Here is a 15521-nt window from a genome sequence, read left to right as displayed (position 1 = left end):
TTTCTGTCTGTGTGTTCATAAGTTCTTATCATTTTGCTCCCAATTTTTATACTTTTTGTAGAGATGGGGTTTTGCCATGTTGCCCAGGCTGGTCTCAAACTCCTGGGCTTAAGGGATCTACCTTGGCATCCCAAAGTGCTGAGATTACAGGCATGAGCCACTGTGCCTGGTCCACCCCAACCTTTTTTTTTTTTTTTTTTTTTGAGATGGAGTCTCGCTTTGTTGTCCAGGCTGGAGTGCAGTGGCGCAATCTCGGCTCACTGCAACCTTTGCCTCCCAGGTTCAAGCGGTTCTCCTGCCTCAGCCCCCCGAGTAGCTGGGATTACAGGCATGTGCCACCATGCCCAGCTAATTTTTGTATTTTTAGTAGAGACGGGGTTTCGCCATGTTGGCCAGGCTGATCTTGAACCCTGACCTCAGGTGATCCACCTGCCTCAGCCTCCCAAAGTGCTGGGATTGCAGGTGTGAGCCACCGTGCCTGGCCTGACCCCAACCTTTTCATGTTTGTTTTGTCTTCCCAGCTATGGTCAGGATAGATATGTTCTTCTGCAATCATTTAATATTCTTTCTTGACCCATATTTGGACCGTATTAGCATCCTTATTCTCCTCTAAAATTTTTAGGATTGTTTTTAGGAAATTAAGTGGAAATTAGTAAATGGTAATTATATTCTTCTCAAGTAGAAAGGAAAAAGAAAAAAGTAAGATCAATTACTGCCTTGACCTTCGTTCACAGGCTCTACCACATGGTAGCACACTTTTCCTTCTCCAAGTGAGAGCCACAGTGCAGTGATCGGCCAAGTGGAGGCACGTTCTGGTATTTCTTCTCTAGTCTGGAGGCTTATAAAGGACCGTTTATGGTTTAGTGCCAAAATGTGAATGCCAAATTGTGGAGGAATTTTTTAGAAATGATTAATCAGAACCATGTCTTTCTACTGTTTGGTGTTTAGGTCCCACGAGTCATCCTGTGGCTGATGGTGGAGTTGGCTATCATCGGCTCAGATATGCAAGAAGTCATTGGCTCAGCCATTGCCATCAATCTTCTGTCTGTAGGAAGGTGAGGGGTTTTCCTCTAGAAATTAATCAGTGTTTGCTGGATTTCCAAGCAGAGATAAAACAAAAACCCAATTCATTTTTAATTTTGAAGACTCAACTCAATTGTTATTTCTTCTGTGGAACCTTTCTGGAAACAATTTCTTCTCCCCTGGTAGATGTAGACTCTACATCTTCCATTTCCCATGGTGGGTTATGCTTACCTTTATTAGAATATGTGGTGTTTTATATCGCAATTATTGATTTGTATGTCGTTTTATCCCACTAGATATTATCTTTTTTTTTAAATTTTATTTATTTATTTATTTTTTGAGACAGAGTCTTTCTCTGTCACCCAGGCTGGAGTGCAGTGGTATGATCTCGGCTCACTGCAACCTCCGCCTCCCAGGTTCAAGCAATTCTTGTGCCTCAGTCTCCTGAGTAGCTGGGATTACAGGCACCTGCCACCATGTCCAGCTAATTTTTGTATTTTTAGTAGAGACGGGGTTTCACCATGTTGGCCAGGCTGGTCTCTAACTCCTGACCTCAGGTCTAGGAATGCCTGCCTCAGCCTCCCAAAGTGCTGGTATTACAGGTGTGAGCCACTACACCCAGCCCCCACTGGATACTATCTGTCTAATCCTATAAAATTCTGTCTGTCTAACTCCATGAGGGTAAGACCCAAACTTTTCAGCTTTGTATCCTAAGAGTGACATAGTGGACTCTCAATCAAAGTTTAAATGAATGTAATTAAGTTGATGCTGTTACCCTACTTTACCCAAGGCCTGGTTTTCTGCCATTGTCCCTCCTCCCTCAAGTCCTAGCTTCTCCAAGTGTTCTTTATCTGGAGAGCTGTTGGGAAGAGAGTGTTTTTCAATGTTTCCTTTCCGTCTCTGTGACTTCCATATCTCATCTCTGACCTAGGGTTCCTCTGTGGGGTGGCGTTCTCATCACCATTGCAGATACTTTTGTATTTCTCTTCTTGGACAAATATGGTAAGGAGAGTGGGAATGGGAGGGTCAAAGGAGCTGCTCTGTGTCATGTGGCAGATGGGGAAGTCTACCTTCTCTGAGCTCACTGCTGCCTTTTTTCCTTTAGGCTTGCGGAAGCTAGAAGCATTTTTTGGCTTTCTCATCACTATTATGGCCCTAACATTTGGATATGAGGCAAGTGGTACAGGGTATTCATTAGCTTCTTAAAATAAGTTTTTGTGGTTTTTTTTTTTTTTTTTAGCCTTTTATTATAAAAGACAGTAATAATGCTAGTATGGTTCACTTATAGTGGGTGTATCAACAAAAAGCCAATTTTTTCCTGGGCCAATTTTAAAGGAATATGATCCATAGCAAAGATTAGCATGCAGAAAGGCCTGCAGGGACTCCCAGGTTTAAAATGACTAGATATTTTAGGACTTTCCGGACTAGATTCCTTGGTCCCAAGTTGACCATCTGACAACAGAACAGCCATGGATAGGGTTAATTAAGGAGGGGGTTGCAGGGTTATTCTTGGCTGTTAACTTAGAGGAGTTCTGCTTTTGCTCATCCTGGTTTATATTAATTGCAGCTTGAACTTTCCCAATATTAAAACAGTTAATGAATTATATGAAATATACTGGATATTTCCTGGTTTGTGCCCCAACCCGGAAACTCCTTAGAGTCACTAACATTATTTGCAGTACTAGCACCTTTCTTTGTACAATTCTTATAAACTGATTTCTGCTTACTGGTCTGGCTGAACTTTAAAAAATATATGTAATCTATGGGTCAATTATGCCTCTTGGCCTAAGGCTTCCAAGAGAAATACTGAACCGGGGAAGAGTAGATATGAGAGTGTTTAAGGATGAGTCTCTCATTACACACATACTAGTGGCAAACAGCAAGTGATTTTTAAATGAACATGGGTGAACAGAAGTATGGTAAGTATGGATAATAAAAATTGATTCTATATTTTTTAATTTTTAGATTTTTATTTATTTATTTTTGAGCCAGAGTGTTGCTCTGTCATGCAGGCTAGAGTGCAGTGGGTATGATCTTGGCTCACTGCAACCTCCACCTCCCAGGTTCAAGTGGTTCTTGTGCCTCAGCCTCCCAAGTAGCTGGGATTATTGGCGTGTACCACCATGCCTGGCTAACTTTTTGTATTTTTAGTAGAGATGGGGTTTCTCTATGTTGGCCAGGCTGGTCTTGAACTGCTGACCTCAAGTGATCTGCCCATCTTGGCCTCCCAAATTGCTAGGATTTCAGATGTGAGCCACCGTGCCTGGCCCTGGTTGCATATTTTTGAGCCTATCTCATAGGAATTACTAATAACCACAAGTCCCTTAGCAGCTTTTTCTTTTTTCTTTTCTTTTCTTTTTTTTTTTTTTTTTTTGAGATGGAGTCTCTCTCTTTCGCCCAGGCTGGAGTGCAGTGGCGCGATCTCGGGTCACTGCAACTTCACCCCCAGGTTCAAGCGATTCTCCTGCCTCAGCCTCCCACGTAGCTGGGATTACAGGTGCCCACCACCATGCCTGGTTAATTTTTGTATTTTTCATAGAGATGAGGTTTCACTATGTTTGCCAGGCTGGTCTTGAACTCCTGACCTCAGGTGATCAACCCACCTTGGCCTGCGGAAGTGCTAGGATTACAGGCGTGAGCCACCGTGCCTGGCCTTTTTTTTTTTTTTTTTTTGAGACAGTCTCACACTATTGCCTATGCTGGAGTTCAGTGGCATGATCTCAGCTCACCTCCTGGGCTCAAGTGATCCTTCCACCTCAGCCTCCCTAGTAGCTAGTACTATAGGTATGCACCACCACACCGAGGTAATTTTTGTAGAGATAAGGTTTTGTTGTGTTGCCAGGCTGTTCTTGAATTCCTGGGCTCAAACAATCCACCTGCCTTGGTCTCCCAAAGTGCTGGGATTATAGGCGTGAGCCACCGCACCCAGCCCTTTCTTTAGAAATTATGTATCATGCACATCTGTTTCATATATCTAAGATGTGTTGTAAACTATCCGGATACTCAGTCTTGAATCCTCTGGCCCCTGGTAGTAAGCCCCTTATGTTGCTTGGTCCTATGATGATTCTATATTCCTCATTATCTTAGGTAGTGGCAGAAGAAAAGATTGTGGCCAGGTGTGGTGGCCTGTAATCCCAGCACTTTGGGTGGCTGAGGTGGGAAGATTGCTTGAACTTGGGAGATTGAGGTTTCAGTGAGCTGTGATCACGCCACTGCATTCCAGCCTGGGTGACAGAGCAAGATCCTATCTCAAAAAATATAAAAATAAAGAAAGAAGAAGGGATTGTAAGGGATAAAGGATGCTAACTGTTCCCTAGTACTATGTTACTCCCCTGTTTCACGTTCCTGTAAAGGCTAATCATTGTTATGTTGGTATGTAGTATGTTACAGTGAAACCCAGCCAGAGCCAGGTACTCAAGGGCATGTTCGTACCATCCTGTTCAGGCTGTCGCACTCCACAGATTGAACAGGCTGTGGGCATCGTGGGAGCTGTCATCATGCCACACAACATGTACCTGCATTCTGCCTTAGTCAAGGTGAGCAAGGCCCTTATCTCCTTCACCTCCTAGACAGTTCATGGAATCTTTTCCTTCAATTGCAAGGGACACAAAGTTAGTTTACAATTATTAGGACCATGAAGGAGCAAGGTATTTTCCAAGCCTGGACATTTATAAACTCCATATACTTAGATGCTGTTTTTATCACCAAATTGACCAGAGATTACTAACTGCATAAAGCAGGTGGGGCTAAAGTTCTTTTTTTTTTTTTTTTTTTTTAATTGAGATGGAATCTCACTCTGTTGCCCAGGCTGGAGTGCAGTGGTGTGATCTCTACTCACTGCAAACCTCTGCCTCCCGGGTTCAAGCACTTCTCGTGCCTCAGCCTCCCGAGTACCTGGGATTACAGGCGTGCACCACCACGCCTGGCTAATTTTTCTATTTTTAGTAGAGGTGTGGTTTCACGATGTTGGCCAAGCTGGTCTCGAACTCCTGAGCTCAAGCAATCCACTCACGTTGGCCTCCCAAAGTGCTGGGATTACAGGCGTGAGCTACTGCACCCAGCTGGGACTAAAGTTCTTCATAAAAGGTTGGAAGTGCATCAAGTCTCTTGTGTTTAAATTTCAAAAGCTCGAGTGGCCTTATGGAGGTCAGGAGTAAAGGAGCCCAAACAGGCTTTTACCATCAGTATTATGTAATAGTTTGCTGGGAGATTTCAGAAACCTTTATAAATAGGTGTATGCGCACCTTAGGACTGAAATCAGGTCATTTTTATAGGTCAGTGGTCCTTCCAGCCACTGAGAGTAACTGAGAGCTCAGTAGTCATTTAGTCTCTGTTCCCTATTTGGGGAATGTACAGTTCAACGAAAGGGCATGAAGTTCTTTTTCTCTCCCCATATGAAGTTCTTAATTCCTCAGTGAAATAGGATGTAGGTGAGTGTTGGAGCTCTCACTTTTCGTCTGGTCAACTGTTTGTCCCCTAAATCTCTCAGCTGACTCCAAACTCCTGAAATGTCACAAGGAAACTTGTTCTAACTGGTCAAAAAGTGACTGCTGTTGTTATCTTTCTAGTCTAGACAGGTAAACCGGAACAATAAGCAGGAAGTTCGAGAAGCCAATAAGTACTTTTTCATTGAATCCTGCATTGCACTCTTTGTTTCCTTCATCATCAATGTCTTTGTTGTCTCAGTCTTTGCTGAAGCATTTTTTGGGAAAACCAACGAGCAGGTGGTGAGTAAGCCAGGGTTATGGGTGGTAGTGAATATGAGGGTAAAGTGAAGACTGCAATGGGATGGGGAAGGAAAATACCTCATTCTAGTGTTAATGTTCAGGAGAAATAATCTCTAGCTTCTCCTCTGCCCCCCGAAATCACCGTGCACCAGTCAGAGTCTACAGTATGGGGCTGACCAAGCCTAGACCCTCTTTCTCAGCTTTTGTTTGGGAGTAGTCAACAAACAGAAAACAGAAACTGTGATGATGACAGACTTTGTCTTGTCATTTTGAATTCTGTATCAGTCTTGATTTCTGATTACCTATGTAGTGTTTTTTTTGAGACGGAGTCTTGCACTGTCATCCAAGCTGGACTGCAGTGGCACAATCTTGGCTCACTGCAACACACCCAGCTAATTTTTTGTAATTTTAGTGGAGATGGGGTTTCACCATGTTGGCCAGGCTGGTCTCAAACTCCTGACCTCAAGTGATCCGCCCACCTCGGCCTCTCAAAGTACAGGGATTACAGGCGTGAGCTCCTGTGCCTGGCCTGCCTATGTAGTTTTGATCACCATTTGTTTCCCATCTATGGAACCTCTGACTCCTCTGTCTGCTTTGACTGAAGATTCTATTCTGGGTGTTCTCTCATGTCTGAAGCCTTCTTCAGAGCCTCTCCTCCTGTCATCATTTAAAGTACCCCAGCGTTTGTACATTATTACCATGCACACTGTAACTCAGTAAAGATTTTTGATGACCTGTGGGTGTAGAAGGATTATAGAGGAAAATCCTAGATGACATTGCTGCCAGTCTCTGCCCACATCACAGCATATATCCAGTGTTTTCCCTCCAGCCTACCTCTCATAGATGATTGTGTATGATATGTAGGAGAGCTCTTATTTGGTCCTTGCTTCTGAAACAAAAGTTGCTCTTGAATTGCTTTGGGTTCTAGGTTGAAGTCTGTACAAATACCAGCAGTCCTCATGCTGGCCTCTTTCCTAAAGATAACTCAACACTGGCTGTGGACATCTACAAAGGGGTAAGCATGTTTGGATTTGTGATCTTTATTCCTGAATCAATATTTTTAGCATAGTTTGTGGTCTTTTTTGTGACTTCACTTCAGATATGAGCATATCTCCTCTGGAGTGTCATTTATTTCAGAGTTCCGGACACCTGACAAGCATTTTGGATTAAATGGGAAGGAATAGAGGATCAGTTGAAAAGATACATAATACAGGCTGGGTGCGGTGGTTCACACCTGTAATCCCAGCACTTTGGGAGGCTGAGGCGGGTGGATCAATTGAGCTCAGGAGTTCAAGACCAGCCTGACCAACATGGTGAAACCCTGTCTCTACTAAGAACAAAAATACAAAAATTAGCTGGGTGTGGTGGTGGGCACCTGTAATCTCAGCTACTCAGGAGGCTGAGACACAAGAATCGCTTGAACCTGGAAGGCAGAGGTTGCAGTGAGCTGAGATTGGGCCACTGCACTCCAGCCTGGGTGACAGAGTAAGACTCTGTCTTTAAAAAAAAAAAGAAAAGAAAAGAAAAAAAAATGCAGTATACACCCCAGCTTTTTTTTTTTTTTTTTTTTTTTTTTTTTTTGAGACAAGGTCTTGCTCTGTTGCCCAGGCTGGGGTACAGTGGCTCGATCACGGCTCACTGCAGCCTCCACCTACCTGGTCCAAGTGATTTTCCCATCTCAGTCTTTTGGGTAGTGGGACTACAGGCAAGTACCACCACGCTTGGCTAATTTTTTTTTTTTTTTTGAGACGGAGTTTTGTTCTTGTTGTCCAGGCTGGAGTGCAGTGGCGTGATCTTGGCTCACTGCAATCTCTGCCTCCCGGGTTCAAGCGGTTCTCCTGCCTCAGCCTCCCAAGTAGCTAGGATTACAGGTGTGCGCCACCACACCCAGCTAATTTTGTATTTTTAGTAGAGATGGGGTTTCTCCATGTTGGTCAGGCTGGTCTCGAACTTCTGACCTCAGGTGATCCACCCCCCTGCTCACCCTCCCAAAGTGCTGGGATTACAGGTGTGAGCCACCATGCCTGGCCTTGTATTTTTTTTTTTTTTTTTTTTTTTGTAGAATCGGGGTGTTTGCCATCTTGCCCAGGCTTGTCTCGAACTCCTGGGCTCAAGGGATTCTCCAATCCTGGCCTCCCAAAGTGCTGGGATTACAAGTGTGAGCCACCCCACCCAGCCCCAAGAAAGTGTTCTTAGTAAAGTGTTTTTGCTGGAATATCTCAGTTCTTTTATGCTGGTTACATTGTGATCCTCCAACAGTAGAATATATAGTGTGTAGCATTTCGCAAATTTATTTGATATTTTCCTGTACTTCTATTGCCATTTTCCAGAATAGTGTGTAAAGGAGTATAATTTAGGGAATGTGGTGTAGACCTCTTCTTCTTTTTTTTTTTTTTTTTAAATATTTTAAGATGGAGGTTTAGGAGCTTGGAGAAGAGAAAGGACTAGGCAGAGAAACGAAGGAGCATCCAGTAAGGTTTAGATTGAAAGCTTCTAGAATGAGGTCAGAGCTTGAGCCTAGCTTCTGGCACAGTGCCCAGCACAGCACTTGGTGTTGGTGGTGCATAGCAAAGAAGGGAGAAATGCCACAGGGAACTGCTGTTTTGGATATTGTCTGAGCAGATTATTGACACAATCATATCCTTCTTCTTGGCCTCTCACAGGGTGTTGTGCTGGGATGTTACTTTGGGCCTGCTGCACTCTACATTTGGGCAGTGGGGATCCTGGCTGCAGGACAGAGCTCCACCATGACAGGAACCTATTCTGGCCAGTTTGTCATGGAGGTATGTGCTGGTATAGGATAGAGGGATATAACACAACCCTTTTGTTACTTCTTCTTTTTTTTTTTTTGAGATGGAGTCTCACTCTTGTCGCCCAGGCTGGAGTGTAATGGCACGATCTCGGCTCACTGCAACCTCCACCTCCCAGGTTCAAGTGATTCTCCTGCCTCAGCCTCCCGAGTAGCTAGGATTACAGGCTCTGGCCACCACACTCAGCTAATTTTTTGTATTTTTAGTAGAGATGGGGTTTCACCATTGTTGGCCAGGCAGGTCTTGAACTCCTGACCTCAAGTGATCAACCTGCCTTGGCCTCTCAAAGTGCTGGGATTACAGGCATGAGCCACTGCGCCTGGCTCCTTTTGTCACTTCTTAATCCCATTCTTCTGAGGTCTCTCCTGAACCTCCCCAAAACTTTTTTTTTGTTTCTTGTTGCAGACAGTCATCTGCTCCTGTGTTTTCTTCCAGGGATTCCTGAACCTAAAGTGGTCACGCTTTGCCCGAGTGGTTCTGACGCGCTCTATTGCCATTATCCCCACTCTGCTTGTTGCTGTGTTCCAAGATGTAGAGCATCTAACAGGGATGAATGACTTTCTGAATGTTCTACAGAGCTTACAGGTGAGGCGGAAGCTGAGGAAATTCACATCCTAGTTATTCAGGTAGCATTATGTACTGCCCTTGGGTACCAAGGCTAGTTGGGTGCTGGGGGGATATTGAGAGGAAGACAGAGGCATGGTTGTGGTCTGCAGTAAATGTATATGAAATTCTTGGCATCTAAAAGGATTTTAGAAATGGTTGGTTTTTTAAACCTGTTGAATGGGAACTATGAGCTTTACTTACATATGGAACACAAAATTATAGTTCATTAATGCAAGCAAACATTAAATGAACATATAGGACACTGTGCTAGGTCCTGTGGAGGTTAAGGAGACAAGTCACATACAAAGGTTTGTATGCTAGGCTAATGACAGCTCTGTAGAATTCAGCATAATGCCCAAGCATGTTGGGGTAATAGGAATAATTATTTCTCATGGAGTAGTTGAGGCAGCATTTATGTTTCCCTTTCATTAATTGTGCTGTTCTCTAGGGTGATGCAAGGACCCATAGTAATCCCACTGATCTTTCTTTTCCAGCTTCCCTTTGCTCTCATACCTATCCTCACATTTACGAGCTTGCGGCCAGTAATGAGTGACTTTGCCAATGGACTGTGAGTGTACTCCCCTATGTTCCCAAAGGGGATGCCGATATGGGGAAAGGGTATCTTCATGCAGTAGGCCAGTCAGACGTGAGACACAGAGGGAAGCGATATGCTTTGAGAGGTGATTGCTAGCTGCTTCCTCTTTGGCTTAGAGAATGGAAACTGTGAGTATAGTAAAGGAAGAGAAAGCACGTCTTTCATTTGGAGGGGAGAGAAAGTTCAGCTTTTATGGCATAACTCTTCAGCTTCAGCCACTGAAGTTTGAGGCACCTTAATTCTTTGTTAAATGATCTTAACAAGAAAGGCATAAGTTAGTACCTTTTATATATATATTTAAAGGATATGAGGTATCTGAAGTGACTTGTTGCATTTCTGGGAACATTAATAAAATGGCTCATTGCATTTCTAGGCCTTGTTGCGTCTCTAGGGACTTAAATATTAGGGATTATTTGTTGGTGTCTTTTCCCACCTCTTTCTCCCTGTCTGTCGGTATCTAACCTTGGATGATTTAACTTAGACTTACTTTTTTTTTCAAATTAAGAATAATTTTTCCATTCATTTTGAACTGCCTCTAATTCCCGTCCTGTTTACCTCACAGAATGCAGTTTCCTTTTCTGTCTGTGGCCAAGTTGGATTATTCCACCAGTGACTGTGCTGATTTCTTTTACAGAGGCTGGCGGATTGCAGGAGGAATCTTGGTCCTTATCATCTGTTCCATCAATATGTACTTTGTAGTGGTTTATGTCCGGGACCTAGGGCATGTGGCATTATATGTGGTGGCTGCTGTGGTCAGCGTGGCTTATCTGGGCTTTGTGTTCTACTTGGTAAGTCCAGCCTGGAAGAGCAGGGGCATAGGTATCAGGGATGGTAGAGGTGGGGTTCACTGACATTCAGAAATGAACAGACCCAGGCCGGGCACAGTGGCTCATGCCTATAATCCCAGTACTTTGGGAGGCTGAGGCGGGAGGATTGCTTGAGTCCAGGAGTTAGAGACCAATCTGGGCAACATAGTAAGACTCCATCTCTACAAAAAAAGAGAAATGAACAGACCCAAAAGAGCACATAACAATCTACCTCCAGGTGATTGAGACAATTTATATGGAATTGTCAAATCAGCTGTTTACAAAATAATATTTCTAACCATAAAATTCACTTTGGTTACTAAGATTTGTCATTTTTCAATTTCTGTCACTTCTGTAGTTTCCATTCTTAGTAATTCCTAACAAGAGAGTATAGTATGTTTGAGGAACTAAAAGAAGGGTAGCAGTACAGAGAGTGGAGAATGGTACAAAACAGAGGTGGAGAATGGGGCATGCAGTGTGATTTAGAGATTCGTGGTGGGACACATGTGGCGCACAACCTGCTCAGCTCCATCACTTACTAGCTGTCCAAGGAAATAAGTAAATAGTGATAGTCTCCCCTTGACTCTCATTCTAGAGTCATTTTTTAAAAATCATGGTTATAAAACTGTGGCTACATGAAAAAGGTATGTAAAATTTATATTCCAATTATAAAAATTTTTTAAAAGTCTAGAATTATATAAAAATGGCAGTATAGTTGTTGTAGGAAACTAGGATTATAGATATATTCTTCTCTATTTTCCAAATCTTCTTTAACATTGCTTATATTAATGAAAAACAGCCAAAATAACAACAGATCCATTTCCCTATTCTGTACAGGTTTCTTTGAAAAGACACAGGGGTTAGGGATAAGGAATAGTAGAATTTACACCATTTTTGCTGCAGAGAATGGCTAAAGATGGAGGCTAGAAACCTGCTATTAATCTCTAGAACACTTCCCCACACCAGTGTGCCACACATTAGATACTTTATTGAGAAAATCACTTCAGTAAATGTTGAAAAATTATTTCCTAGATTGATAGATCTCTTCTTTTTTTCTTCCCAATAAACTTTGGGCACACAAAGACTACTGACCCTATAATCTAGGAACTTAACTTCAAGGAAAACCAAGTAACTGAATATGCCCTTGACAGGAATTGTTTTTAAAAATTCACTATAGAAGTTAGGGGGATCCTTGCAGAATGCAAATTGGATATGAAGGTGCCAGTTTGTCTTCAGTCAGCCTAAGGCTAATGAGCTTGTCGAAGACCCATTTTTATTATTGTTTTTGAGACACAGTTTTTCTCTGTTGCCCAAGCTGGAGTATAGTGGCACGATCTTAGCTCACTGCAACCTCTGCCTCCTGGGTTCAAGTGATTCTCCTGTCTTAGCCTCCTGAGTAGTTGGGACTACAGCCATGTGCTACCATGCCTGGCTAATTTTTGTATTTTTAGCAGAGATGGGGTTTTGCCATGTTGGCCAGGCTGGTCTCAAACTCTTGACCTCAGGTGATCCACCTGCCTCAGCCTCCCAAAGTGTTGGGATTACAGGCTTGAGCCACTGCGTCTGGCCTGAGGACCCATTTTTAGAGGAGAGGGCTGATTCTAGAGTGGGTTACTGCTGTTTAGCTTCAAAACAGGAACTTCATAGAGCAGCTTAGGAGACTATACCAATTGTATTAGTCTGTTAGTCATTCTCCTCATCGTGGGGAGGACTGAGGAAAAGTGGACTTCCAAGAACTTACAGTTAGATAAAAGAAACAAACAACAGGCTGGATGAGGTGGCTCACGTTTGTAATTTCAGTGCTTTGGGAGGCCGAGCCAGGAGGATTACTTGAGGTTAGGAGTTGCAGACCAGCTTGAGAAATATAGCAAGACACCCTGTCTCTACAAAAAAAATTAAATTAGCTGGGCATGGCGGTGTGCGTCTGTAATCCTGGCAACTCAGGAGGCTGAGGAGGGAGGATTGCTTGAGCCCAGGAATTAGAGGCTTCAGTGAGCTATGATTGCACCACTGTACTCCAGCCTGAACAATAGAGGGAGACCTTGTCTCTAAAATATAAAATAATAATAAAGATTAAAAAAAAAAAGGAAAACCACAGACACAAAGCAGTAAGAACAGAGAAATTCAATATTAAAAATAGTATGGACAAACTTGGTTGAGGAAGGCAGATGATTTTTTGAAGGGGGAGTGGGGAATAACTTGTGCAACCCTTGGTGGTAGAAGATGGGCACAGCTGGATGTTCAAGGAAGGGAGCAGGTTTGCATTTGAGAAGTGCTGTGTGAGCAGTCATGGCTCTTCAAAGAGCCTGGTGAGTGATGACCGTGTTTTGTCTTTCAGGGTTGGCAATGTCTGATTGCACTGGGCATGTCCTTCCTAGACTGTGGGCATACGGTAAGCATCTCTAAAGGCCTGCTGACAGAAGAAGCCACCCGTGGCTACACTAAATAACACTGGATTAGTCTGTCTTCTGCAGGTAGCCATCAGAGCCAGTGTGTTTCTATGGTTTACTGTGTGAACATAGCCAAAAGTATGTGCTGTTGCACAGACTGCATTTATGACTCAACCATTGGTTGGAAAAGAAACCGTTTGTTTCATGTGTGTTTGAAAGATGGAATTATTTTTTTCTTCCTGACCTCCTAACCTTGGAACTGGATTAGGGTGGGATCTTTGAAAAGCTGACATTTGCTGCTATCATTCCAACACTAAATTCTTAAGTAGTTGCCCAAGGGCCAGCTCAGTTTATCCTTCGGAGAGACAAGGATATGCATGATTCTTAACCAGGCTATATGTTAAAAAAAAAAAATTGGAAAATGCAATACATTTTTTATTATACAAACTACAGAATGAGTATGCAAGTTTTATTTATCAAAATGTAATGGATTTTTAAAGGCTGAGAAATTTTCCTTATATATACCTTTTCAATTATTTTAATTATACCAAATTCTCAACTAGAATAGCTTCATCCATATGAAATATAAAATTAAGAGACACCTAGCTCTATCAGGCTTAGGATTCTTTGAACTTATTTCCACTTTAATTTCTCAGTGGAAGTTAAGAGGGGTGAGAAAACAAAGAAGGGGAAAAACTGACAACTAGCAAAACCAGCACCACATCGCTAGGTGGTGCTTACTAATTACCTTCTCAGGATTTTCCTCAGATTGAAAAGCTTATGAGGATTTCTTGGGAGTCTTAATAACCTGCTTGTTGGTACAGAGCTTTCCTGATGATATTTACTCTTGAGCACATATGGTTGTAAAACCTTAACTTTCCTTCTTCAGGAGGGTGGTGATAGAAAAAGATGGTAGTATTTATGAACTGATGTTCTCATGAAATGTTGAGGGTGGGGAGAAAAGACTTTAAGGGAGAAGGAGAGCCATCTCTTTTGTTCCTAAAAGCCACCTCTTACCAGAATCGTCATGTTTTTCTGATGCACCGCTCTGCTTCATGCCCGAGATGACTTGTGAGGCAATCTCAGCAGCTGTGAACTTAACCATTGCAAAGCACACTGTCTTTCTCAGCATTCTCCGCAAGTCAGTAGGTGTCAGTATGGTTGCAAAGTTCACTGTCTCAGCAAGGTTGAACTGGGCTACCTCTCTACAGCTGTTTCCTCAGAGGGAAAAATCTTGAGACCAGATGGTGGAGCTCTGGAGTCAGAGGAAATGGGTGTCTTCAGCACGAAGCTGCTGCTTTTACTTCAGCCACTTCTGACATTTTTACATACCGAGCCTGAGATTGTGTAATTATCTTAAATCAAATCACTTTGATGGAGATAAATAATCAAAACTGTTTTATAGCCGTTGATTTGGTGAGAACAGTAATGGAAAATGGTGTTGAAGGACTTCTCATTTTTGGAGCTTTCCTTCCAGAGTCCTGGTTGATTGGTGTTCTCTGTTCATCTGAGCCCCCAAAAGCATTATTACTGATACTTGCACACAGTCAAAAGCGCAGACTGGATGGATGGTCTTTTATAAGGCATTTAACGGTACACTACTGTGTTTCACTGACCATACATTTTTCTTAGCCCCTCAAGTAATATAGCACAGAGTCATGAATGACAATTCCCCTAATCATTCCTCTTCATATCTGCCTCTTCCCCTTACCATCGTAATTCTCCAAACTGGTCATAAAGGCACTCTGTGAAGATATTGGGGACTGACATCTTAAGCTGTCACCTGGCTGCAGTAGGAAAGGCCAAACTGACAAAAAAAAAAAAAATTCTTTATAAAGATGATATGGTAACATGTGTCTTTGCCCTGGGTCTAGGTGGGTCCAGTCAGTCTCAGATTTACAAACATTTAGGAGCCTAGGTAAAAGCTGCTAGTATTCTTTTAAAAGTTATGTTTATGACTTGCAAAGATGGAAAACTCCTTCCAATTAAATGGCATTTTATAATATTATGTGTGTACTTCACAGTGTTAAAAATACCCTTATACCTTATTGCATTTGATCCTCACAGAGAGAAAGTGCATTTTAACCAGTACTCTGGGTGCAATAAATAATACGTAGAAATTTAAGTCCTCCAATTCCAGCATATCCAGTGAGTTTTGGCAGTGTGTTTATGTGGAATGTTTAAGGATATACAATTGTACTTTATATAAATTGGTTCTTGTTCTCCTTAAATGTGATATGAAATAATTGTGCTGCTACATTATACTGGAAATTAACAGGGGAAAAGGGAAGAGCTCTTGGCTCCCTTGAGGTTCTGCTAGTGGTGTTAGGAGTGGTTACAACTGAGCTTTTAGTAACCATTTAACCATATGTAAACTTGGTTTCTAATTAAAAAAAAATTTCTTTTTCCAATTTGGTTTCCTGGGTATTTTTTTAACCTTGAAATAATTTATTAATAGGGTTACAACAACTTTGATACAAAAATACTGAAACAGCAACTACCACCTGGAATGGCATACTGAATCCACACTGTTAGGATTTTCTCCTTAGAAAGGATAGAGAAAG

The 15521-nt window shown here is 42.4% G+C and overlaps 1 protein-coding gene across 6 annotated transcripts in view; it reads left to right on the top strand.

Moving 5' to 3' along the window:
- SLC11A2 (solute carrier family 11 member 2) overlaps positions 1–15521 on the top strand; it is a 71241-nt gene that overhangs the window by 49668 nt on the left and 6052 nt on the right. For 4 of the 6 annotated variants that reach the window (XM_054442828.2, XM_054442830.2, XM_054442831.2 and 1 more), the window contains 11 exons: positions 949–1055; positions 1955–2025; positions 2129–2196; positions 4404–4559; positions 5592–5750; positions 6679–6765; positions 8414–8533; positions 8996–9145; positions 9661–9734; positions 10396–10549; positions 12906–12959. In XM_054442828.2, coding sequence (XP_054298803.1) covers positions 949–1055; positions 1955–2025; positions 2129–2196; positions 4404–4559; positions 5592–5750; positions 6679–6765; positions 8414–8533; positions 8996–9145; positions 9661–9734; positions 10396–10549; positions 12906–12959 — 1200 coding nt within the window. Of the gene's footprint in view, positions 1–948; positions 1056–1954; positions 2026–2128; positions 2197–4403; positions 4560–5591; positions 5751–6678; positions 6766–8413; positions 8534–8995; positions 9146–9660; positions 9735–10395; positions 10550–12905; positions 15369–15521 lie in introns of those variants that run through there. The other 2 variants (XM_054442829.2, XM_063646941.1) reach the window with 1 other exon arrangement.

Source organism: Pongo pygmaeus, chromosome 10 (genome assembly GCF_028885625.2).
Source record: "Pongo pygmaeus isolate AG05252 chromosome 10, NHGRI_mPonPyg2-v2.0_pri, whole genome shotgun sequence".
Classification (NCBI taxonomy): domain Eukaryota; kingdom Metazoa; phylum Chordata; class Mammalia; order Primates; family Hominidae; genus Pongo; species Pongo pygmaeus.
This window is presented reverse-complemented; position numbering and strand designations above follow the sequence as displayed.